This window comes from Vitis riparia, chromosome 5 (assembly GCF_004353265.1).
Source record: "Vitis riparia cultivar Riparia Gloire de Montpellier isolate 1030 chromosome 5, EGFV_Vit.rip_1.0, whole genome shotgun sequence".
NCBI lineage: Eukaryota > Viridiplantae > Streptophyta > Magnoliopsida > Vitales > Vitaceae > Vitis > Vitis riparia.
The window spans coordinates 271,210-297,543 of NC_048435.1; the positions used below are offsets into that span (position 1 = coordinate 271,210).

The 26,334-nt window shown below is 34.4% G+C and overlaps 3 protein-coding genes across 3 annotated transcripts; all 3 read left to right on the plus strand.

Annotated features, from left to right (window-relative positions):
• Positions 1-1,699: 1,699 nt before the first annotated feature.
• LOC117914776 (60S ribosomal protein L18-2) lies at positions 1,700-7,568 on the plus strand. The gene is made up of 5 exons (XM_034830239.1): positions 1,700-1,798; positions 1,895-1,983; positions 2,094-2,222; positions 2,337-2,519; positions 7,232-7,568. The coding sequence occupies exons 1-5, from the start codon at positions 1,795-1,797 to the stop codon at positions 7,388-7,390; spliced, it is 564 nt and encodes a 187-aa protein (XP_034686130.1). The 5' UTR covers positions 1,700-1,794; the 3' UTR covers positions 7,391-7,568.
• Positions 7,569-8,761: 1,193 nt separating this feature from the next.
• LOC117915329 (protein GAMETE EXPRESSED 2) lies at positions 8,762-20,682 on the plus strand. The gene is made up of 18 exons (XM_034830875.1): positions 8,762-8,916; positions 9,140-9,446; positions 9,621-9,956; positions 10,582-10,920; positions 11,424-11,750; positions 12,064-12,270; positions 12,363-12,448; positions 12,522-12,663; positions 13,397-13,702; positions 14,673-14,797; positions 15,179-15,396; positions 15,513-15,740; positions 16,491-16,723; positions 17,411-17,649; positions 18,918-19,074; positions 19,641-19,804; positions 19,937-20,031; positions 20,339-20,682. The coding sequence occupies exons 2-18, from the start codon at positions 9,356-9,358 to the stop codon at positions 20,469-20,471; spliced, it is 3,426 nt and encodes a 1,141-aa protein (XP_034686766.1). The 5' UTR covers positions 8,762-8,916; positions 9,140-9,355; the 3' UTR covers positions 20,472-20,682.
• Positions 20,683-21,243: 561 nt separating this feature from the next.
• Positions 21,244-26,263, plus strand: LOC117915366 (probable acylpyruvase FAHD1, mitochondrial). Its single transcript, XM_034830930.1, has 7 exons — positions 21,244-21,529; positions 21,683-21,848; positions 23,865-23,917; positions 24,052-24,114; positions 24,895-24,945; positions 25,062-25,179; positions 25,861-26,263. Exons 1-7 carry the CDS (start codon positions 21,416-21,418, stop codon positions 25,974-25,976), a joined length of 681 nt encoding a protein of 226 aa, XP_034686821.1. The 5' UTR covers positions 21,244-21,415; the 3' UTR covers positions 25,977-26,263.
• The last annotated feature ends 71 nt before the right edge of the window (positions 26,264-26,334 follow it).

The window sequence follows — 26,334 nt, forward strand, 5'->3', positions numbered from 1 at the left end:
ATTTTTAAAATTTAAATGGAATTGTATTTTTTAAAAATGGTTTATAATTATTTTAAAAAACTATTCTTTTAAGAATTGTTTTGAAAAACATTGCAAACAGGGTAGCTGGGTTGAATTTTTGAAGTTTTGGGTCAAAACAAGCCTTTTATGAAAATAAATAAATTTAACCACTTAAATACCCTTTTTTATAGAAAATAATTAAATTTAATTATTTTGTCAAACTTATATTTAAAATAACCTTTTTACTGTCAAGTAGAACCATATCATTAAAAAAAAATATAATTTTTTTTAATTTAAGTTATAAATATAATTAAAATTTTATTTTTGTGATTTTTGTGGGAAGATGATGTGGTATGCGACTGAAAAGATGTCACGTATAAATTTTTAAAAATAACCCAAAATTCAAACTTTTGTCTTAACCTCATTTGAGGTTGACTCATCAATTCTAGCAATACTAAAATCTGCATATCTCATGGCATTAAGAAACCTTGTAATTTAGAATTTGAAAATTTTTATCAAAAAAATTATTTTCAAGTGCTACAAAGACTATAAACATTCCTTAATAAACATATAATATTATTATTATTTTTTTTTTTTTGAGAAAAATCTCCTTCAATAATTTTTTAATCTCTAAGCAAACACTTTTTGGATAAAAAGTTTACAAAACCGATTCTTATTCCTTTAATAAATTTTTTAGAATTCATTAAGAAACACTTCTAGTTATTTTAGAACTTGAAATATTTTATCCAAAAAACATATTTTCACTATAAACATTCTCCATTAAACATATAATATATATTTTTTTTTGGAGAAAAATCTCCTTCAATAATTTTTTAATCTCTACCCAGACACTTATTGGGTAAAAAGTTCAAAATAAATACTCAAATGAGTTATATGTATGTATTATAAAAGTTATGTTTTTCAAATCTTTTTAATTAGATTTTATTTTAATATAAAAATTGAAACATAGTAACTTCATTTATATTTCGAATTCAAGTACTTTTACTTAAACTTTAGACGAAAAAATAAAATTTTATTATATTTATTTATTGAAAATCTTTTAGAATAAGTAAATTAGTAACTTTGTTGTTTTATAAAATTTATAAGGTCGTAAATATGTATCTAAAAGGAGTTTTTTAAACAATTTTTGGTAATTAAACTTTTTTTTTTCCCAATTTTAGGTGATAAAAAAAATAGAATTAGGCCCACTCTCAAAATTACATTTTCGATCGGAATTGATTATTCATCCACTTTTGGAAGACATTGAAGAATGTTTCAAAAATCATAAGAGATTCATTTGATTATTATTGAAGAGCTTTTTAAAAATCATACAAGATTCATTTGATGTTTTTTCTCTTTCGACTGATGATTAGAACTTCATCTTAGTCAAATCAAATCTTATTAAGAGGTTCACCCGAGATTATGGGAATGTAAAGTGGGCCGGCCCAGGTTGGGCGCCCTGAAGCTTGGGTGAGGCTGATAATGGGCCGAAGAGAGTGGCCCGATAATGGTCCGGCCAGTGCAGGTCTAGGCCTGTCAGTTCTGGATTGGTCCGGAATAACCCACGACAACAGAGGAACATATTAAGATTCCACGTGGAAGAGAACAAATGGGCGTTTAGAATGTGTCTGAGACCACCTGGTCATCTTAAGATTCCCTTTCAAAAAACCCTAGGGTTGAACTGCAAATGAGAGCATAAGAGGATGGTATAAAGCCCATCCATTATTCCCACCTCTCGAGCCGCGGCTGGTAAGAGGATCACCTTTAGCAGTAGGAGGAGCAGCAGCAGCAGCCATGGGTATACCTTGATCCAAAGCCCTAAGGCGGTCGATCCTCTTCCCGTAATCTCTGACCGTCCAGAACTCTCAATTCACATTTCTCTTGTTTTGGCAGGGTATCGATTTAGTCGCCGGCGGCAAAAGCAAAAAGACGAAGCGCACCGCTCCCAAATCTGATGATATCTACCTCAAGCTCCTAGTCAAGGTCACCACAGTCCTCTCTCGTTTTGTTTCTTCTTCTATGAATGTGATTATGTTGGTATATATGCATCTGGATCTGGCATTTTGTTGAGTGATTGTGTGGTTTGCTACCAGCTGTATCGTTTTCTGGTACGGAGAACCGGAAGCAAGTTCAATGCCGTGATACTGAAGCGTCTGTTCATGAGCAAGATCAACAAACCTCCGATGTCTCTCTCCAGGTTGATTCGTTATATGCAAGGAAAGGTTAGGGGCTCTTCTTCAATTGTTCTTGCTTTTATTTTTTATTTTTCGTTATTTTCTGGTGTTAATTGGTGATTTTGTTTTTTAATGTCTTGTGTTCTGCTCGTGGATTCTCAGGAGGACAAGATTGCAGTGCTCGTGGGAACGGTAACGGATGATCTTCGAGTCTATGAGGTGCCGGCATTGAAGGTAACTGCTCTGAGGTTCACGGAGAGGGCGAGAGCAAGGATCGAGAAGGCCGGTGGAGAGTGCTTGACGTTCGACCAGCTGGCTCTCAGGGCTCCTCTCGGTCAGAACACGGTATGGAGTTAGATGAATTTGTTTATTCTATGTTATTGGCTTTCAGATTTATTTGCTCTATCTCATGGTATACAGGTGGGAATTAAGATTAGATTTCTGGTTTTAAATTAATGGAAAACAAAATCTGCTTTATGAGAATTTGAATGGATTCACAGGTCTCATTAAAATGTTTAGGATCTGATAAACATTGCATGAGCTCAGTTTTCTCTTGTGCATGTCATAAGATGTTTACAACTAATACAGTATGCATTTGATTTCTCTTATGCATGTCAATTGACTGATATACCTAGTTTAAGAAGGCTTACCATTTATTTATCAAGAAAAAACAGTGCAGGCTATTTCTGGGCCTTGAAGAATCCAAAAGGCGAAGTAGAGAAATACAAATAGTTTTGTTAGATTAGATTGGGTGAAGGGTGGCGACGATATTAGTCGTCAATGTCATTTTGCTTGCTGATGATTAAGATACTTTTCAGCTAACAAATCAAGAAAGCTCAAGGCCCAAACCTCTATTATTCTCAAGCATTGAATTGATCTTGCATCTTGTTGGCTCAAACAAATCATTTGAGTGCGTGCTAAGGAAGATATGCCTAACTTGTTTATTTCCAATTTCCCATGTTGGCAAACTTCCATAATTGTCTTCTAGTTTTAGATCAGTCAAAATATGTCCCAAGTTCATAACATTAATTGCAGAAAAGACCTTTTCTTGACATCAAAGAAGGTCCCGTTAAAGGGATCGATCTTAGAGGTTCCAAGATGGGTGCAAACTAGGTACTTATCAAAAAAATAGAAAAAGAAAAAAAGATGGGTGTGAACTAGGTAAGTCTCTATTAAATGAGTCTACTTTAAGATTGTTGGTTCATATAGTCTAAGAATTGAATCTTAAACAAAACTAACCTAAAGCAGAACAAAAAGGAAACAATACAAAATTGAAATAGGACACTTATCAAATCATCCTATTGAGGTGTGAGAAGGCATTGTCCTTAAAGTAGATCTGCCCTCCATGGGTTATCAACCGCAGTGTAGTAGGGAACCAATTTCTCACCTCTAAGATCCAATAGCCAAGAATCGTGCCTTAGATGCACTTAATTGATGAGGAGGCATAGTACAACTTGAAAACTTATAAGATTTTGAAGTTCTTTCAAAAGAAGTGAAGACTTTAGTAGGCTAGGGAGTAGCAATGCTACTATGCTACTATGGTATAATTGGATGTGGCATCAGAACTCAATAAAGGCAAATGATTACAACAGTAGAATTCTGATGTTGGGTGTATGACTATAATAGGCTATGAGATAGAGTTGGCTGCAACATTGTAGCATAATACTATTGCTATTATTAGAACAAAAGGACTATTGAGTTTGGTAGCAGGGAAGATGTGTTCAAGGAAGTAACGAAGGATGGTAGTAGTGGGAAAACAATGAATGGAGGGTAGAGAGCTAGAGCAATGAGAGTTTTCCGGTGAGTAGAGTCATAAATGGAGACTCTTGGGGGGAAGGGGCTATTTATAGGGACTTTCTTACAAAGGCTTCATGAACCAAATAAAAAAAGAAAATTAATTAACGCGTTCTAACTTGTATGTTTAAACTCCACTATCTTGTTTTCAAATTCACAAATGTCTTTAAATGAGTCAACTCTTATATGTTCCGGCTTACGCATTCAAACTTCATTCTCTCGTTCTCAAATCCACAGATGTATTTAAACAAGAAGAGTTGACCCAAGACTCTAACTAAGAATGACCAAGTTAAGGAATTAAAATTAAAAAAAAAAATATTTTCACTTTGTAAAGTAGTTGTTGGAATTGTGCATGTATTCAGCGGGTTCCTTTTTGTGCACGGACGATGTGCATTAAAGGTTTCTTGATCGGGCCACTTGAAATCCCACTGGAATGGGCTTGACCCTATAGACACATGAGCTCCTACTTCCCTTTCCACAAGCCTAAAAGGCTAATGAAATGAGTAACTATATAAAGCATTGACGCCTTTTAGCTTCTGCACTCAAAACTCACACATACACACTCTTTCCTAGGATCAAATCATTAGAGTTAAAAGAGTAATGGTAACCCAACTTACTAGAATGGAATCCTATCAAGTAGGTTCATATGGGGGATTGTAGGAAGGTTGAGTTATGAGTGCAAAAGCTAAAAAGTGTTAATTCCATTTTGTAAAGGGATTGAAACCTTTTTGTCTTTATATAGTTTCTTGCTTCCTTAGTCCATTGGGCTTGTGGAGAAGGAAGTGAGAGTCTTGCTCGCCTATGGGGGCCAAGCCCATTCCAGTGGGATTTCTGGTGACTTGATCCAATAAATCTTAATGTACGTGCATTGTATGCGAACCCCACTCCCCTTCCCTCCCTCTCTTACAGGCACAATTCCAATCACCTTTTACGAAGTGAAAATCAATTTTTTTATTTCTTTGACTTAGTCATTCTTAGTTGGAGTCTTGGACCGAGTCTTTTTGGTTAAAGATGTTTGTGGATTTGAGAACGAGTTAGTAGGCTTTGAACAAGTAAACCGAAACATGTTAATTAATTATTTGAATTATTTGTTAATTAATCGTTGGACTTTGCCTACAAATAATCCCCGTTCTCAAAGTTTCCATTCACAACTCTACTCCTTTGTGAATACTCATTATTCTACTCTTTGTCATCCATTCATTGTTTTCTTGATCTCTATCTTTCACTGCTGCTTTCCTGAACATACCTTCTTGACAATCATAACTTTCCTACTACCAAACTCAATAGCCCTTTCGTTCCAGTAATAGCAGCGATCCATTCAGTTTGTTATAGTGCTACAACCAACGCTTTGCCACAGCCTACTACAACCATACACCTTGCATCCAAGTTTTACTACTCTAGCCATCTGCATTTGCTAAGTTCTGCTGCTGTAATAGCATTGCTTTTCCTAAGTTTGTTATGGTTTTCCCTACTTTTGGAGGAACTTTCAAAATCTCATAAATTTTGGAGTTGTATTGTACCTCACCAATGGAGTGCACCTAGTGCAAGGTTCTTTGCTGTTGGATCTTGAAGGTAGGGTGTCGGTTCTCTATTGCACCGAGGTTGATAACCCGAGAAAGGTAGATCTACTTTAAGGATGGTGCTCTGTCACACCTCAGCCGAATAATCCAATAAGTACCCTATTCCAGTTTTGTTTTCTTTCCCTATTCCAGTTTTGTTTTCTTTCCTATTTGTTTGGTTTTGGGCTTAGTTTTGTTTAAGATTCAATTTGTGGACTATTTGAACCAACAATTGCATCTTCCAATTGATCTTGTTTATTTAGCTCCCATAAAGTACATGTCACATGCAATCTGAAATTGTACCAAAATCAATATTTGGAAGTAAACCAAAGAAATAGAGTTTTCAAGTGGAGAGGACTTTTGGGTTTGTGGATTTGTTGTTTTTTGAATATTATATCCTTTATTTTGGATTAAAGGCATGCACTTTGATTGGAATTTAAAACTGTGAAATTTTTTTGAAGTGAGAATAAAGGTTCTGGTATTGTTGAACATTGCCTAAAAGCCCTTAATATGAAGAATTATTTGATTAAAAGGGTTTAAATAATCTTTATGTTGCAAAAGTAGTCCCTCCCATGTTTCAACTTGAAAAGTAACCCATTTTGTCATAAATGTCCTTCAACATTTGGATTATTTTTTGGAAGGGGTCACTTTTACAAGAAAAAATGAAGGGTATTTATACCTATCAAAAAAAAAAACATGAAGAGTATTTATGTCCAAAAGAGGTGCATTGTTGGACTCAAACATGTGAGGGGTTACTTTTACAATATCAGAATTATTTCATCATTTTTAATCAAATAGCCCTAATTTTAAATGCAAGATAACTTCCTAATACACATTTAGATGAACTACCTCTGCAGCTCTCAGGTTTCACAAGAAAGTTTATAGTCTTTGAAACTCCTTAAATCCTGCATTTATGGGGTTGTGTGGTATTGTGGTTGCACACATATTTGGTTTGTTACCACCTTTAAGAGAATACCTTTTGTCTTTTTGTCTTTAAAAAGAAGTTGAGGTTAAATAAGAATACTATAAGGCTTTATTTGGATCTTGAAAACTATGAGGGAATGGTATGAAATATGAAGGAAAATAATATCTCGGATCTGGTCTTAATGGAAATAATGAAGAAAAAAAGATAACATGATGGAAATTAGAGGATAATTTATGCAATTTAAATATCCTTGTTGTCTGATCTTGGAAAATAAGGGAGGAAACCCCAAAACATTTATTGGGGTAGTAAAGCATGTAGTTTTTCTTACTTTTTCTTCTACCTGTGGTTTTTTCCTCACAGTTTTTGAGATCCAACTTAATGTTCCTTTTAACTCATATGGATACAATGGAAGTTCCGGTTTTTTTATTGTTTTATTTTTTATTTTTATTTCTGTTTAGACAATAGAAGATTCTTTGTTTATGAAGTTCCTGAAGCAGGTTTTTTTTGGAAGTTTATATAACTTATGTCCAGCACCGTCTGGATAAATTCTGCAACTCGCCTAGTCCCTTTTTTCATTAGGACCGTATTTATTAATGTGCTGGCCATCATCTTCATAATTGCAAGATGTAGTTGTGATTGTATTCATAATTGTAATTAATTTACATGCTTAGTGGTAGAATTATTTTGATCATCATTCCAATTATTTTTTGCTGAAAATTCAGGCAGTAAATGAATTCTGTAAAAGAGGTTTAACAAATTAAATATTTATTTGATGCCAGGTTCTGCTGAGAGGTCCAAAGAATGCTCGTGAAGCAGTAAAACATTTTGGTAAAGCTCCTGGTGTGCCACACAGCCACACTAAACCATATGTTCGATCAAAGGGAAGGAAGTTTGAGAGAGCCAGAGGAAGAAGAAACAGCAGGGGTTTTAGAGTTTAAGTTGTTTGTTGGTTGTTTTATCATTATAGACAAAAAATGTTATGTGACACATTATGCATCCTGTTGCATTTCAGTTTTTGTTTTGGATCAAAAGCATGTTCTCTTTTATTATTTCCCTATGCTTTTTGTGGACTTGTGAGCTTGTTAACAATGAAAATCTAGGTTTTTCCGGCTGAAAGCTAGTCTTTGATTTGGTTTATTGTCCCAAACAAGCAATATGCTTGGTTGTGTTCTTGAAATTTCCCAAGTGCACATTGTTGGTTGGTCGTGGAATTGGGGGATTATGTGGATCATGATTTGGTTAGTTAACCATACCAGACAAGCCTCTTGTGCAGGATTTTACCATTGCTTCATGGTTTGAATATTAGGGACTATTTGGTTGCTGTTTTTTAAAACCCTTCTGAAAAACAGTTTTGGACAACAATTTTTAAGAACAATTTTGTGTTTTTAGAAAAAAAAAAATTGTATTTGGGAACTGAATTTTGAAAAACAGTTTTTGTTCTCAAAAATAGAAAAAACATATTTGGTTGACTTAATAATTTTTTTTTAGAATAAATAAAATAAAAAGCATATTTGAATAGCTTTTTTTAATTAATAAAGTGTTTTCTTCCATTAATTTGATATTATAAACATATAAATAATTTTCACATAATTTATTTAAATTAAAAAAAATATTCTATTTTGAAATTTTTACATGAGTTATAATTTTTTTAAATAAATGATAACTTTATAATCATGTGTAAGTATATTAATTTCAAAAGAAGAAGAAAGAGTTTGGGGGTAGTTGAGTAGAGTTCACTTTTATGAAAACACAAAAAGAAGGAAGAGAACACGAAAAACAATTTATTTTTGAATAGTAAAAAAATAATGAAAACATATTTTTATTGTTCTTAAAACAGTGGTTTTTGAAAACATGGAAAACACAAAAAACAAAAATACATCCCCTTTCTCGAACAAGTTATTTTTGTGTTTTTTGTTTTTAAGAACAAAAACAATTCTTGAAAATAGGAACCAAGCAGGATCTTAGTGATCGGTTGTAGTGTTTTAAAAAAGGTGTTTTTGAAAAAAAAAAAAAAAAAAGAAAGAAAAAGAAAAAGAAAAAGAAAAAAAGTATTCGGTAAAATTTAGGAAATGTTTTTAAAAATTTGAAAAATTATTTGTAGTGTTTTATGATAAAGTATGTATAGGTGATTTTCGAACATTTTCCGAAAAACACTTAAAAATTTTGAAGTTGAAAAAATTATATCTTTATTTCCTTGTGTGGAATAGTAGCGCATCCAAGAGGGTCATTCAAAAATGAATATGGTTTTGAATGATTAAATTGTTTCATTTTATCAAACATGAATCATAATCTTATGCTGGCATCCTACTGCATTTGGAAACAATATTGTCGACTGATCGAACGTGTTGGTGGATTGATTAGTTGGCAATGGCTAGATTTTTACCTTCAGCTCCCTCCCTCCCAATAAGCCCGGGTAACTTAAAAGCGCAATTTCAATTATCCTGGGCATATCGCATGGCGCATGGTATCTTCCATAAACTTACACATGAAAAAAAATTTCAAAACATTTTTTTTCCTTTTCAAAATACTATACAAAAATAATTGAAAACACTTTAAATTTGTCAAATAATCGAAAACGCCTTCGATTTATCTTTTTTTTTTAAAAAGGATAAATTTAAGAATTGTTTTCAAAACAAATTTATGGATTTGAGAACTTACTAAACACCACCTTTTTGGCAAGGGAACAGGGGAGAGCGGGGCGCCACACCCAGTCAACCAGCGGTTCCAACCGCTAATAACCGCCGAAAAATCGAAAGGGCCAGAATCACTCTTGAGAACACGTGCCCTGTCGTAGTGCCCTTGATGGACTGCTTTTTAGAAAATGGTAGACTACCATCAAAAGGACAGTTCCTTCCTCAAACTGCTCTTCTGCAAAACCCTAACCTCTTACTTCACTCTCACTCATGGCGATTCAAATGCACCTATGCGCAGCCGTGGCACTCTTGGCTTCCTCCTCTTTCTTCACAGCCTCCACTTCTGGCCTCGCACAATCAGGTATTTTTCACCATCTGATTGATCGCTGAGAAAACTCAGGAAATGAAATGGCAATCAGTTTGAAGTCGCTAAATTTTCTGTTGTTGAGTTCCATGCGTGTCAGTTAACATCTTTTAGGAACATTATCTTGGTTTCTTTTTCAAGGTATGAGTGTTTTCGTTTCATGTTTTGCAGTTGAAGTACCGAAACCGAGTTTTGCTTTCAGTTGGTTAGACGATCTTAATACATTTGAAGCCGGTGGGATTGCAACCATAAAGATCAAAGTACTTGGAGACTTTGACAGTAGAGGGAATGGCTCCCTTGATGAACGTGCTTTTAATCCAACACTCACTATAAATGGGAAGATGGGAAATAGTTCTTATATTTCCGGAGTTTCTTCAAATCTCGAGGGTGATTCTAGCAATTGGAGAATTTCATTCACTCCAATCATGGCTGGGGTATTTAATGTGATTATCAGCGACAAACATTTCGGAATCTTAGATTCATCTCTTCATTTTGAAGTGCTGGCAGGTTTTAATTAACATTATATTCTGATATCATGGTGTTTTATTTTAATCCTCATGAAAATAATGCTTACCACTTTTGTTCATTTTGCATTTTTCTAAACTAAGGATTAGCATAATTTCAATTGAGGTCCCATTTGTTTAAAATTACCTTCATATCATTTATTGGTGAAGCCAATCCCCTTGAATGCTCTTGCCTTAGTGTTCAAGTAATAAAACTAATTTAGTTTCTGACATTTTCCTGATTGTTTTAATTGGTGAAGCCAGAGCCTTCAAATGCAACTTGCCTCTATTTAGAAACAGAACGATGTAGTTGGTGAGAGTTTGCTGATTCTTTTAATGTTTGGTGTTGAGTACCTCAGTTAGAAATTGAAGTAATATAATAAGTCATGGATCAACCTGGGCACAATAAACTAGAAACTTGTAGTTACTAATTTGCTGCAGTTGAGTACAATCATAGCTTGCTCCTGTCAGGGAAGTGCTTTTATGCTAGTGTCCAATATAATGGGGCTGCAAAATTGGACTTTCTTTCATTTATTTTTCACATAATTTTAAGCAGTTCTATTTTTAGTGTTTTCAGATTTTGTCTTCAAAAGATACTCCTTAACTCAACTATCACTGCATGATTGAAGGGCATATATACCCATCTGTTTGTGTTGCTTCATGGATGAGTTCTATAAACGAATTTGTAGCTGGCACAAGAGTCACAGTTCTGATACTTCCTAGAGATGCCTTTGGGAATAATATCTCTTCTTCAAGTGATGATCCAAATTCTTCTAATTTTATAGTTTCTGCATCTAATGCAACTGGTTCAGTGGCAAACCTTCTCAATATCACCAACATGGGATGGAATAAATTTGGCTACATCAGCATTGAGTTGAATGTGGCCACAGCTGGAAGCCTGTTGTTACATGTAGAAGGGGAAAATCAGACTTTGAATGGTTCTCCACTACCATTTAAGGTGAACCCAGGTGATGCACTGCAGCTTTAATTATGAGAACATGATCTGCATTTAGGGACAATGATTTTACAAACATTAGTTGGATTTTTCTAATTCAATAGCAATTCATAGTGCTTCTCATTGTCTGAGGGTGTTTGCATTATTGAAGCCCAGGAGTAATCTTTGTTATGCTTGTTGGCAGTATAACTTGATTAATGGAGTCATTTTTTTTTGGTGGTTCCATTCTTTTCTGCATATTGTTTAAAAGAAATTTAATTTCCTAAGTTTACTGATATTCCATTATTCCTATATTATGCTTTCATCCGGTAAAAAACTCATTGTTATTTGTAATAGGGAAAAAATCATGAGTTGTACTCTGTTTCTTGCAGTAGGGCATTGCGAAGAGTAGTAAAGATATAACATTGTTGATTCTGATCAACACACATTTTCATGGAAATGTAAATTTCTTTAACTGGGTTTTAATGTCGCTCATCTTTCTCTCTATTGATGAGATTTTGAACTGGATTGTAACAGGACCACTGGATGTCGCCAACTGTGTGGCAACATGGAATTTTGGGACAAATGTACTACAAATATTTTCTAAAGTGGAAATCTTTATACACCAGCAAGACCAATATGGGAACCTTGTTTCAGGATTGTATGCATTTGATGCTCAAGTTGTTGAAAAGGAGACAAATTTGTCTATACCTGTAGCAGATTTACACTTTGAAGAAGTGTCGCCTGGAATTCAGTTATTTTCATTCAGTGTATTGGAACCAGGGAACTTCATTCTGACAATATTTGACACAAAGCAGAATAAGAGCATCTCCAATATGTCCTATGACTATACTGTCTTTGTAGGTGTGTTTTTCAAATCTTTTATTCTCATTATTTGTCACTTTTTATATCATAGATATTATGGATCTTTCCTATTATTTTGATTTTCCCTTTTGTGTTTATGATTCTTCCCAAATATAGTGACAATTAGATGGAGGACACAATTTGTTACCTTTATTTACTAGTTTCATTGGGTAGTTAGGTGTTTTTTTCCTCCAAGTTGGTCTTTGCCCAAGTTTCAATAAACTTTCTAATTAAATGCTCAATATGCTTCTATAAGTTACTTCTGCAAATATGATTGTATTCATTTGCCATTTTTTTTGTTTGATTTGAGTAGGTTATTGCGATGGGTTAAGGAGTGTCATCAATGGATCTGGTTTAGATAATTCTGTTGCTGGAGAAATGTCACGTTTTACTATTTATTTGAATGATATTTATCAGTATCCCTCCCCAGTTGAATTAGAATGGCTTCAAGTGCAGATTGTGCGGGTAATCGATTCCTATCATCTACTTCCAAGCATATACCCAATGCAGATTGTCAATGGTACAAGCATTCCAGCAACTATTCAGTTATTTCCTTCTGATGGAAATATCTTCAGTCATTATTTCACAAAGATACATCCATCTTTGAAACAGGAAGCCAGCCGAATGGAACACTGAGCTATGATGACACCAGTCATTTAGAAATTTCTCCTGCTCCATCTGTTGAGCTGAATGACACTGTAAGAACCACATGCATGCGTTTCCTTCAAACATATATACTCAATTACTGATAATAGTTTCTTCTATATTCAGTCTGTTGGGAACTCGATAGTTCAGGCAAGTGCTTTTGATGTCATTTATACACCTGAGAAGAGTGGGATTTATGAAATTTGTTTATTTTGTGGAAATATTCAGTTGAATGATGGTCACTCATTCACAAAGGAAGTAAGAGCAGGTATTCTCAGCCTAATATAATTTATTTTGGTTTCTAGTTTGTTGTTTGTTTTTATAAATGTTGATTTTGCTTGTGTAAAGTGAAATAGTAATTTTGGATATTTCAGATTTCCTTGAAACTACTTATTGCCAATTTCTGCCACTCCCATCCAACTCTAGTGTAGCCACCATCCTTGGTGGGTGTGTCTGTGTGTGGATAAAGTTGTTTGAAAAAACTCCCTCTCCTACGTTAACGAACACAAGTTACACCAACAATGAAGCTCACACATCACACTTTCCACCCTCTATTTAAATAGAATTGCATGCTTTGACAATTGAATATTTTTTATTTTATTTTTTGAGAAACATTTCAATTAACATTTGTGTCAAATGAATGGTATGTTATGTCGCCTACTTTCTCTCACAAAAGTGTTCTGAACTTTGGAGAAGCAAACAGCCAAGGTTTTGAATAATTAATCCATGATATGATAGTGGTGCACCTCAATGTTGTACAGTCCTTTCTTAATAATAGGTTTTATTAGACAGTTCTTTGTGATTTTTGAATTTTTTTGCATGCGATTTATCACCTTTATATTTTAAGGAAATAAGTCTAAGTTTGAGTATTAATAGCTTAACTGGTCATCTGTGGCACATAACATCAACTATATTATTGGCATGCATGGCTGAAATTTATTAATGGCGATTGCACATACTTGTCTTATAAGACCCTACTTCATTGCTGTTGCTTTCTGCAGGTGAGGTTAATATGACGCTTTCAGGAGTTGTCAAGTATGCACCCAAAGTACCAAAGTTGATTAAAAATGAAATAGTTGTGAAGCTATTGGATTCATTTTCTAATCCCATAACATTGCAACAATCAAGACTCAAACTAGAGATTGGTTCAATTAATAGTTCTGGTTTGAGTTGGATGTTTGTGGATAACAATGACGGGTCATATGTTGCTCACTATCTGGCTAAGGATGTTGGCACTTATGAATTATGTGCTTCTTTTGATGGCAACCATTTCTTACCGTGTCCCTTTGGGGTCAATGTATACAGTAGTAAGTATGGCAACGACATACGTATTATAGCCTTTCCTTGTTGTGAAAAATGTTAATATGTACTAGTTTGATGGGTTCTGTGGTATATGAAGGTGCATGTCATTTATGTTCCTTTTAACGATATTGGCATTGTCGAGTTCTTTGGTAGACTGTTGCCTGTTCCTACGTTAGAGATTTTTTTATTTTATATCGGACTTATCAGAACTGTAGGTACATTAAATAATACTAATTTGAATTGCATTTCTTCAAAATTATAGGACTGTGCATCAAGTAGAAGTACAGAATTTGGATTTTTTGCCACTTCACAAAAGGGTCCTGTGGTTTCCAAAGATTAATATATGCTACAAATTGATTGTTTGTCACATGGTTAATCAATATTGAATTTGCAACTTGTACGATTTTCTCCTTGTCCTAAAGATCAGCGATATGATGAGAGCTAGATGATGTCTAGACAAATCAATTGAGAAGAAGGTGATTGTATTTGTTCAGGATAATAAGCTGAAATGTGCAAAATGGAAAACATTGAGAGGAAAAGTGACTGAAGGGGGATTTCATTTGAGACATTTATGCTCCAATGAGATTAAAGCTTATTGATTTATGCTGTTCTGATCCACACACACGCAAAAAAAAATTAAATTGAGAGCCAACAAGAAAATGAAATGCAATCGATGAATGTTAGACCTGAAAGCTATGGTTTTATTTTGTCCTATCTGATCACGAAGTTGGAGAACTACTGAAGGTTAGCTAATATGATAGCTCGAGTCAATTTTTAATTTGGTTTTAGGTTTGATGTGGTAAAATCAGTAAGCATTCCTGTGGACATGGTGTGGTACATTTATTGATGAGAGAAGTAATAAGTCCTGCTAACCTTGTTTAACACGATGAATATTTTAAATTAGCTTTGTTTCCAGTTTCGTAATCAACGTGAAATATTTCTCATGCATGGATTGACATTTCCAATTTCTTTCAGGTGAATATTTTCCTAAAGCCTATGATGATGTGGTATCTGTCTGGGAAGATCAGTCAATCGCTTTCGATGCTTTAGAAAATGATTACTTTGCTGGTGACAGTGCAAATATTACTGACTCTTCAGAAGTAAGACAAGCCTTACCATGAGAGTAGTTTTAACCACAAAACAGTCAACACCATGTCTCCCTGCTACGTCCCAATCCTTGCAACAAAAAGGGAAAGAAAAAGAAAAAATTACACTGATTATCATCAATATGGATTGAATCAATGGAGAGAATAGGAACAAATTTGCTTCTCATCCCTTGAAATGATTTTTTATCATCATTCATTTGAATCAAAAGAATGCTTCCTTAATGGCGACATTATCATTAGTGTTCTCTGACTTGTTATATATATATAGATTATTTAGATTTCATAGCATTGATTTCTTTACTTCACAGTTTGGAGTATTGCTGACAGAGTCTTCTTGGTTGGAAAATTGACTTGCTTCTATTGTTATACTGGCAGCCAGATCATGGATCACTTCTACAGTATGGAGGACTCTTTAGATATACTCCCTACAAGGGATTCTTCGGAAATGATTCTTTCAATTACACAATATCTGATGTAAATGGAAATCTTGCTACTGGTGCGGTACATATATCTGTTCTTAGTATCCCACCTCAGTTTGTTTCCTTTCCAAGTCAGTTGCAAGCAATTGAAGATATGATAAGTCCCAGATTTGGGTAAGGTATTACACATCCTTGAACTTATTTTAAAATGGAAATGAAAAGTAAGGTTTCTTTTGGTTTTGTTGCCTGGATTTTTTCTTTTTTATCTCTCTAATTGTTGCTCTTTGCAGTGGTTTCCCTGGTTTTGAGATAACATATTCAGATATGATGGAGAACATATCTGTTAATTTAAGTGCAGAATATGGGACGATTTTTCTCTCTCCTATGCTGATGCAATTTTGGCAGCCATTGTCGAGTGGACTTTCTGTCAACAGAGGGGATGGAGAAGCTGAGGATTTGATTTTGGAGGGTCGTGCTGAAGTAATTAATATTGCCCTTCAGTCAATCAAATATCTTGGGTACTGTAAACTGGATGGCATCTATCTTTTGCATCTGATTAAATTATATGATGATTTTAGAATGGATTTTCTTTTAGAATGCATCCATCATGTTTTCCCATGAACTGATCTTTTATATTTTTTTACTCATTTTCATGGTCACCCTAATCTGGTTTTAAAAATGCACTGAGAAAGTGATATCGCTCTTTATTCATAAATTCATTTTGAAGAAAAAGGGAAAAATCATGGTTTCAAATATGTTGCAAGTGTCTGAGCATTGTCAGTATATGGCGCATGCCTTGCATCTAGTTGGTACTGAAATCCATGTGTTATCAGTGATATTGACCGGGGAAGGCAGAAAGAAGACAGGCGGTAAGCTTCCTTTGCTATTTTCTTAAATGTATTAAATAAATGAATGGATTTAGGCAGCCATGACAATAACTTAAAAGTGCGCTAAGACGCCAAAAAAGAAAAAAAAAAAAACCATAGACGAAAAGAAATGAAGAAAATATCTGTGGAGGTTATTTTAGTGAAGTCTTTCATGACCATTAACTGAAAGTTACAAATTCTAAAAAAGTGTATATCCTTTCTGTGATTGGCACTGTGTTCATGTACCATTTACAAATCATGAATCAATATGCTTATAGGTGTATTTGGCCTTATATGTGTATTGGCATCTCTCTCTCTCTCTCTCTCTCTCTCTCTCTCATGAATTTTTAATTCAAATCATAAATAAATTTAGTGATGTTGCATTTGTTTCCTTTGAATCAGAAATGAGAACTTTTGTGGTGATGATGCCATCCAAGTATCTACCATGAATAGAAATGGAATAAATTATTTGAATGTTCCAGTCTTCGTGGAACCTATCAATGATCCTCCATTTATTCACATTCCTGAATTTATTATCTTGAAGAATAGGAAAGAAGATGGTTCACTAATCTTTGACAGAGAACAAGACAAGTTTGAGTTTTTCATTGGGGATCCAGATCTTCTTTACATCCCTGGTATGTTTAGTATATTTAACTTTACTATTGGGTCTGCTTTGAAGTATTTAAGCCGGATGAAAGCATCATATTGCAAACATAGAATATTACAACAATACATACTAGTGTCCAATCTGGGAAACAATGATGTTTTGATCATCAAGAGGTTTGTTACAAGATTATATGTGGGTTTATCATGCGTGTGCAGTCAGTCTGTTCAATTAAAAATCCAAATTCAGGTGCTTCTATAAGTTGATTCTGTCAAATTTCAAGAGAAACATGTGCTGTGATAGAAGGTAAAATATACAATCTTTTAGATGGTATGATTCAGATCGAAGATAACTGATCTTGTGGTGGTAGCATTTTGTGCTTATATAATTATATCACTTTACTATTATGAAAACTGGACCTAGGCTATTTCCTTTTTGAGTGATTGATTCTTAGAAGGAAGAAATAATTGCCATTTTTTTTCCTCCATACTCAAAGGTAGGAAACAAAAATAAAATAAAATCTTGTTACAAACTACGCAGTTATAAAGAGTTCATGATTAATAACCACAAGTTAGTTATAAATAGCACCGTTTTCAAACATGAGTACATCCTCAACCTGTGATAGACGATTTAATTCGTATTTGTACTAGAGCTGCAAACACATCTGCCATTTCTGAATTCTAGAGGCTTGATAATCTGCCAGTGAGCTATATTTCAGGTGGTGAATCTCTTTTTGTGGTAATGTTTTCTGTGGAGGTCAATTCTGGAAGTCTGGTTGTCAATCTACCAGCTGAGCTCATTAATACAACTGAACTGAAGCTAAAGAATAGTTATCAATGGCAAACTCTTCAGACTTTTGTTACCATCTCAAAACATTTTATGGTCAAAGCAAAGGGAATTAGATTTCGGGGAACAGTTAATGACTGCAACTATGTCATGCAACAACTAATATATCAAGTGAGTGAGCTGATACTCAATGCATCATGATGTCTATTTAAGTTAGTAAAATTGAATCATCCTCTGTTTTTCTTTACCTTTCTTATTTCTAGTTAATTATAATTTATATCAATTTCTAGGTATATGATAATTTATCACATACTGCAATTTTATCTTCATAGTTGTATCATGATGTGGGTGAGGTATTACCAGATGCCCCATGATGTTTATTATACTAAGTAAAATTGAACCATTCTCAGTTTTTCTTTACCTCTCTTATTTCTAGTTACTTATGCGCCTGCTGGGGAGAGCTATTAGCTTCTTCTTTTGTATAGTAGGAGCAGAAGTAGAAATAAGTATACTTGCTATGTAATAAATTTTACATTCGGGATCTATGTTATGGAAATGCTTTCATTGAAATAAGGATAAGTCACCTTTGAAAGTGTGGAGCCCAAGTTTGAGAATTCTATGTAGATTTTCTGTGAATGTGATGGTTTTATTGCATATGTAGATAAGTTGTCTGCAATTTCAACTTTAAAAATGTATATCCAGAGATTGTAATGAGGGTGGAGTGAAAAATGAGGGCATGACATATTTGATGAAATATCAATGAATCCGAAGGCACTTGCTTATATTGAAATATTAATTGTGTAATATAAGAATGAAAATAATAATTAATCTCCTTACCTGAGGTTTTTAGCTTGCCCTTAGGTTAAAAATGCTTTTAATATAATCACTCCTGGCATGTCCTAATTATAAGCAAGCAAATATTTGCAATTCAATCTACATTATTACCAAAATTTTGGAACATAATAAACACTCATAATGTTTTTATCAAAATTAGAAAACACTCTTGTTGTCAGAGAAGAGTATTACATAGAATAGACTGTGTTTAATTCTAATCATAAGCCGAAGTATATTCAGCATGTTAATTACTGAATCCAGGGCAAAACCTTTTATGTTCAACACTTTCCACTTATATCAACAACTTGATAAATGGACTTGCTTTTATGGTATAGTTTCTGTTACTCATGGATTCTTTGGTGTTCTATTTACAAGGGTGCAATTTGTAGTCTGTTTCACTAATAGCTATTGGGTATTTCCATCGAGTTGCAAACATCTGGTTTTGCACTTCTTCCCACTAAACTTCATTATGGCTTTTGCTATAGAATGTCAAACTGAAACCTGGTTAGAATTCTAAAAACCCAATACTGTTGAAATAGCCTGTTAAATTTCCATTAGATTCAGGCCTTCGATTATTTATATAATCAACTCTATTTCCTGTACAGGGTGGAGAGCATGGTGCTGTTTTAACAGTGACATTGAATGACATGGGAAATTATGGGGGTTGTCCAGACTCCGCTGAAAAGATATCAATGCCCCTGTTTACTGAAGCTAGTGTAAATCTAATAAGACGAAGCCCAATGAGTTCATTGGTAGCTCATAGTAAGTACAATAACATATCCTAAGTCCTGCATGATCTCTCCAAGAGCTTGTCCTCTTAGTTCTTGTCACTATTTTCTTCTAGAGTTGTTTAATTGCAGTAACTGTTACACATAAAATTTTTCTTTCCAAAGGTCTAATCGTGCTATCTATGATTGTTTCAAGAAGTTCAATTACCAATATCCATTCCAAACAATGAACTAGCTTTTTAAAAGATCTCAATCTTGTCTAAAATCATATCTGAATATTGCTTCTGATTCTGAGTTTCATGTTCCTATAAATATCAGTAAATCGCAGTTCCTGGTGATCACTTAATAGTTTGAGCAATTAAAAAGGAGGTTAATTTTTAGGTTCAAAGCCTCTAGGAAAACTTTCTTTGAGATTGAGTTAATAGGAGATAAGTTTTGAAATACCCTACAAAATTTTGCAGTATGAATGTTGCTCTATCCAGTCAACTGTGACAGCAGTGCATGAAATTCTGAAGTTTTTATCATTTGTACAGCAGCAGGAACAGTTCATAGATGCATTTAATATCGACCTACCTAATTGTGTTTTCTTGTGTGGTACAGCCCTAGGATCAGCAATTGTCGTTGAATTCGTCGTGGTGTTTTTTCTTGGTGTGCTACTTTTATTTTTCACATGCAGATGTGCAATTGTTCTCATAAATGAAAGACGAAGCCGCGATATCAAGAATATTAGGCTATCTAAAGTATCAAGTTTGCATAAACCAACTGTAAGTGTGCCCCAAACTTCTTCATTGCCCAAGTGATATTATAACTTGTATAGTTTCATTTGGCATATTATTTAGATGACTGGAAAATGAAACTAAAATTTGATATGGCATGTTTTTCTTATCCATTTGCAGCCCAACACAGATTTATCTACGGATGCGACTTACTTCACTGGTTGTTGTCCAAGCCGCTTGTTACTTACTGGCCGGCCTTCCAATTTCCACCAGAGGTAACCATTTAACTTGAGAGCATAACAGAAATGAGTCTGTTACTGTGCAATTAAACAAAATGGGGACAGCAGAATTTTAGAAAGCAAAATGATAAAAGAGTGCTGCATAAAGATCTTGGGTGGTGTTAGGTACACATTATATTTATAGGAATACATTGACTATTATGTCAAGTATTAGGTGGTGTTTGTTTTTTTTTACTTAAACACCCTATTAATCTCGCCTAAGTCAACTCTTGGAAATAGAGATGTTTAAGAGCCTCTCCACTTTTTCTAGCCTTGCTTATTAATTCTATGTGCAAACCTTCAGGTCACACCACCATTCAAGAAATGGAGACTCCGGAGACTCTGCCCAAGACACTTTCGGGGCCTCTCAATCTTATAGTGATCGCTATCAACGGACTCCTCTTCCTATTGAAAAGAGGAAGAGTGTGACGGTTTGAGCTGGGCCAAAAATCCAAGGAACTTAACCTGGATGATGTGAGAGAGGCATTGGATGGTTTCGCCAGTCTTTCCTTGGCATTTTGATTGTTTGTTATGTATGGGGTAAATTACAAAAATCACCGTTGTATTTTCATTTGCCTCTGGGTTTAACTCTTCTTAACTCGCAAGTCTCCTTAACCCATAATTTTTAAAATCATTGCCTTTTCATAAGAGTCTCCTTAACCCATAATTTTTAAAATCATTGCCTTTTCATAAGAGGTGTTTTGGTTCGCCAATCCTATGAAATATAAGGACGACATTATGTATGTCTAATGGTAATATAAAGAAAAAAATTTAAGATATTATATAAGTATATAATCCTTCTAATCTTATTAATTTGATATCATAATTGTTTTCAGATTTGTTTTTTGAAGTATTTTAAGAAATAATTGAAGCTATACAAAATATTTTGAAAGCCTTTAGATTATATAATAAATTGGGGAATAACAATTTTTTTTTTTTTAATATATGAATTTTAAAATTGAATTTTGAATTTTGTTTTAAGAATTATTTGATTTTGATAACTATTTTCCCCAAAGTGCTCAGCTTTTTTATTTCTATTTTTTATGAAGAGCATTAAACTGGTAAATGGTGGCGGAGATCGGTGTTTAGTATATTTTTGGGGATTTTTTTTATATTTTTTTTATTGTAATAGAAAGAATGAACTAAATTATAAAATGAAAATTTCAATAACTTCTACAAAAATTGGATTTGATTTACAGACAGAAATTTAAGAAAAAAAGAAAAAACGTAAAAAGAAGTTACATCGTGAAGGCAAATCTGGGGAAGATTTGACCATCAATTAGACTCTGATTGAGAAAAAAGTGCCAAACTCCTTCAAGAGAAGTTTAATGCCCTAAACCAGAAAGTGATCGTTTTGACAGAGAATAGTGATTTGGAGGTGATGGCGACGGCATCTTCTGCTTACCTGAAGCTCCTGCAAATGGGCACTAAGATCGTTGCCGTCGGCAGAAACTATGCTGCTCATGCCAAAGAGCTCGGCAACGCCGTTCCCAAGGTCTCTCCCGCAAATGTCCTTTTCCTTTTCTTTTTCCTTCATTTTCTCACCAAACAAACAGCAAATCATAAGGACTTTCTCATGGATACAGTTGCAATATATATATATATATATATTTTCAATTATAGAATTGAGTTTTATGGTTACTTTCAGGAGCCGGTGTTGTTCCTGAAGCCGACCTCGTCCTACTTGGAAAATGGAGGGACGATCCAGGTTCCACATCCCTTGGAATCACTTCATCATGAAGTGGAATTGGCGGTTGTGATTGGGCAGAAAGCTCGTGATGTTCCTGAGTCTGCTGCCATGGATTATGTTGGAGGTACGGCCATAACATGATCTTCACTTTGATTCAGATACGGAAAAAACCCCAATTACTGGCGCTATGTCGATACATTTTGCAAAGGGGCTTCCTTTTCGATTTTTGGGATGCCAAACGTTAGCTTTATTCAGCTTATTCTATGTGAATTCTTCGATAGAATATTTTTTAATTGGATTTGATTTGAAATTGAGAGCCCTGGTTTTAGTTTGAAATTATGCTTTTTTCCTTTGGGTTGGGGAGTGCGCTATCTGGAATTCTAATTGAATTCTAAATCCATTGATATATGAAACAATCAAATTGCAAATAGATGTCCTTCTTTGTTTCCTTCTAGCTGCATTTGGAATGTGTGGGTGCAGCCCAATATTAGCTTTTTTGCTTGGGAGGCTATGTGGGGCAAAGTCTTAACCCTGGATCTTGTTCAGAAAAGAGGATGGGCCTTGGCAAGTAGATGTTTTATGTGCCTTGAGAAAGAGGAGACCATAGACCATCTTCTTCTACATTGTTAAAAAACAAGGGTCTTATGAGATTTACTCTTTAATTTGTTTGGGGTGTCATGGGTGTTGCCTTCATCGGTTAGAGAGACTCTCCTTAGTTGACATGGTTCTTTTGTGGGCAAAAAACGCAAGAAGGTGTGGCGAGCAGCTCCTCTCTACATTTTTTGGATGGTTTGGAAGACGAGAAATAGATTGACCTTCAAGGATGATATGTTGTCAATCCAGAAACTTAAATACTCTTTTGTTCTTTCTCTTTAGTCAGAGGCCAAGTTGTTTATAGTTGATTGCCCTCTAACTATTGTTAGTTTTATTGATTGGTTGGGTTCTAACTAAGGTTGTTTGTTGGGCTAGTTGGGTGTTTTTCTTCTTCTTTGGCCGTTTTGGCGGTGGGTGTATGGGTATTGTATACCTTGAGTCGCTTTTTTGACACCTCTTTTTATATGAGATTTTTCCTTACCTATCAAAAAAAAAAAAAAAAACAATCAAATTGCGGCTGTTTCACTGGGGCCTCATCTCCAATTCAATGCAACTGAGAACAGAGTAATTTGACAGATTCAATGATATGCAGCAATGCACCATCATCCGTTTGTCATGAATCTGCTGAAACAAACTCAGCATAAGATGCTTGATTACTCAACCTATGCCTTTTTGTTAGGTTTTCATAGCAATGCTTGACAGTATTATGCATAATCTCTGGGTATTGTTGATAAGTGGAGCTCATCTTTACATGGGTTCTGAATATTCCCGTTGCATCTTGTGATTCAGATTTCTACTATAACATATAGTATGAAGTGGTTATTGGGGATTAGTGTAGATTACATGGATCTGTGGTTGGTTAGATATTCTCTATTACTTTACTGGTGGAATTTGGGATTGGGACCTAACAACAAAAAAGAAAGAAGAAAAGATGATTTTGGGCTTGAGAACTCATGATTTTTATATAGCATGGTATGACATGATACAGCATATATAACATTTCTTGACTAGTATTTTCTTTCAGTATTTGCTTGGAAATATTTTATAGGCAGTTCTATGACATTTTTCTTCTTATTCTTATTCTTTATTTCTTTTTTTTCTGGTTCAAATTTCATCTGCAGTTAAGGTGGGAGAGAATAAGAGATGAGGTTTGTTTTGTTGAAAATGAATGGTTCACTTATTAAAAATTAAGGGTTAATTTCAGTCACCTTCCTCGAGGCTTGGACTAAATACACTTACCCATCGTTAGTTTGAAATTTCGTCAAATGCCTCTCCTATCCTTCTAATTTGTTAATTTTGCACACCTTCCCTTTGACTCAAAGTAAAGGTGATATTTGATAAAATTTCAAACTAATGGTGACTAAGTGCATTTTGTCCAAACCTAAGGGAAGGTGGATGAAATTAACCCTTACAATTAAATTACCCACTGTTAGAGCTGATAATATTATGTTTTCTTTAATGGTATTATTTTTTGCCTGCATATTGATGCTTTTCTCTGCAATATGATGTATGCATTCATAATCATCACCTTTTTTTGGTGCTTCAGGTTATGCAGTTGCACTGGATATGACTGCAAGAGAAATCCAAGCTTCTGCAAAGGTATAACTTTTGTTCTTTAGCTTTTATACAAGTTCAATCGGTAGGATATTATATTCATTTTTTTTTTTTGTTCTGTTTTGCATTGTTTTATTTTGTTTTTTTAATGCTGATTCCATTTTTGTGCTTTTTGCCAGTCTGCAGGTTTGCCATGGACTGTATCTAAGGGACAGGATACTTTCACACCAATCAGTTCTGTTGTAAGAAATGATTTGAGTATTTCTTTTATGTCTTTCTGCTAAGGAAGTTAGTTCAAATTAAGTTTAGAGATTGAAAAGGGAATTTCAGACTGTAGGGGTATAATTGCTGGAGTGGAGTGTAAAGGGCCATCACAAACACCAAATAAATGTCATCTGGGGAGTGGGTTGACCGAGCTTCTTAAATAGTCTTTAGATCACTTTTATAACTTGTTTGTTTTAGGTGGTTGAAACACAAAAAGGGGCAATTCTGGGGGGAAAGGGAAACCATTCCATTGGCTACGCTTCCCCTGTTTATAGTTTTACACCAATAAAAGGCTCCTTTTTTTTTTTTTTTTTGACCTTTTCTGTTCCTTTTGCTTTTTGTATTCCTGAATGCATTTGAAAAGTAGTAGCTTAATTAAGCAATTAGATGAAGTTGATTAGGAGCTAACTCTTCTTCCTATTGAAGTCATTAATATCTCTTTCCCTCTACTTTTCTCTCAAGTCTTAACCTCCCCACTATCAGATACATACACATTTTTTTATGATGTTATGAAAAGAAAAAAAAAAACAAGAAAAGTGCTACAGTCACATTAGCATGTATGCATGTGGCACTTCTACTCCACTAGATTAGGCAGTAGGTACCGGCTTACCATTTTTTCTTGCCATGCTTGCATTGGAGGAGATAATAACAGGGCTTTAGGTGCTTACTTTCGATTTGATTCTTCTCTGAGCATGTATCATTTCTAGCTATATCCTGAATTAGTTCTATAATTTGATATACCAAATATTTTTTTGCAGCTGCCCACATCAATGGTGTCAGACCCTGACAACTTGGAACTCTGGTTAAAGGTCCCAAAGTTTTCATACTTGATTCTCAATTTTCCTTCAGTGCTCTATAGATGAATTGATGATTTTTGTTGGTGATTCCAAACTTACTGAGATTGAAAAGATTTTTTTCACCATAGGTGGATGGAGAAATAAGGCAGAAAGGCTCAACAAAAGATATGATTTTTAAGATCCCATTTCTCATTAGCCACATAAGTTCTATCATGACACTTCTTGAAGGAGATGTCATACTTACAGGTATTGCATTGTTATTTTTCTTGCTTCTGTTGTTGAAATTTGATTCTTAAACACTATTAGCAAAATACATGTCTACTATTAGCAAAATACATATCTTGGCCTACTTGACATGTAGCAGATTAGCAACATATTAGCCCCTTTTAGCGAACTTGATGTTCTTTCTGTGTGCTGAAAGTTATGTTTTATGGTCCTCATTTTCTAGGTGTTCACTTTTGTGGGAATTTATGATTATCTGATCTGAAAAAGGAAAAAAAAATTGAAAAATGCATGGTCATTGACAGATCACATATTAAATACTGTCATTTAAATTTTCAAAGTACCAAAATTCATTCTTCCAAAGTTAGGATTTGAACATTATATATCCTTACCTAGAATTCAAAATTAGTTGTATTCTTCGAGATATACTGTTGAAACTTGAAATTGAAATTTGCAATCAGCAATGGCTTATATGAGTCCAATGCTTCTGGAAGTGTAGCCCTTAGTTACTCTAAAGGGACTGCTCTGCCAGGTGCAGATGTTGATTACTAAAATGATCTAACATGAACATTGATATGGTTAGTTTTGATCATTCAAAACCCCCATGATTATACCAATTCAGCCATATTGACCTCTATGAGATAAACATGAAATGAAGCATAAATAAAATGTCTTCTAATTGTGTTGTTGATCATGTTTGTGCAGGCACTCCACCAGGTGTTGGCCCTGTAAAAGTAGGTCAGAAGATAACAGCTGGCATAACTGACCTCCTGGACGTTCACTTCAATGTTGAAAAGCGTCAAAGGCCAGAAAGTTGTTAAGCTGCCCAAATCAGCCCTGCTGTGGTGATTGCCATTGATAGTTCCTGCGGTACATGTCCTTCAACTCAAGAAAAGGGTTGACTCATATTTCTTGGTATATCCTTTATTTAAAATGGATTATTTTGTTGGGCTTGATTTGGGCAACAATAAAGGAAAAGCCTTGTAAGGCTGGATTATTCCCCACTAAATTAGTACATCATGAACTTCTCTTTTCGGATACATGATGTCAGACTCTGAAAAGTTAAAAATTTTCAAGATTATTACATGGGGAATTGCATTTAAGCACACCTTATAGTATCTGCTACACCCGATTAGGCTTTATGCATAGTTTGAAATCATTTCTAGGAAGTTGTTTGTT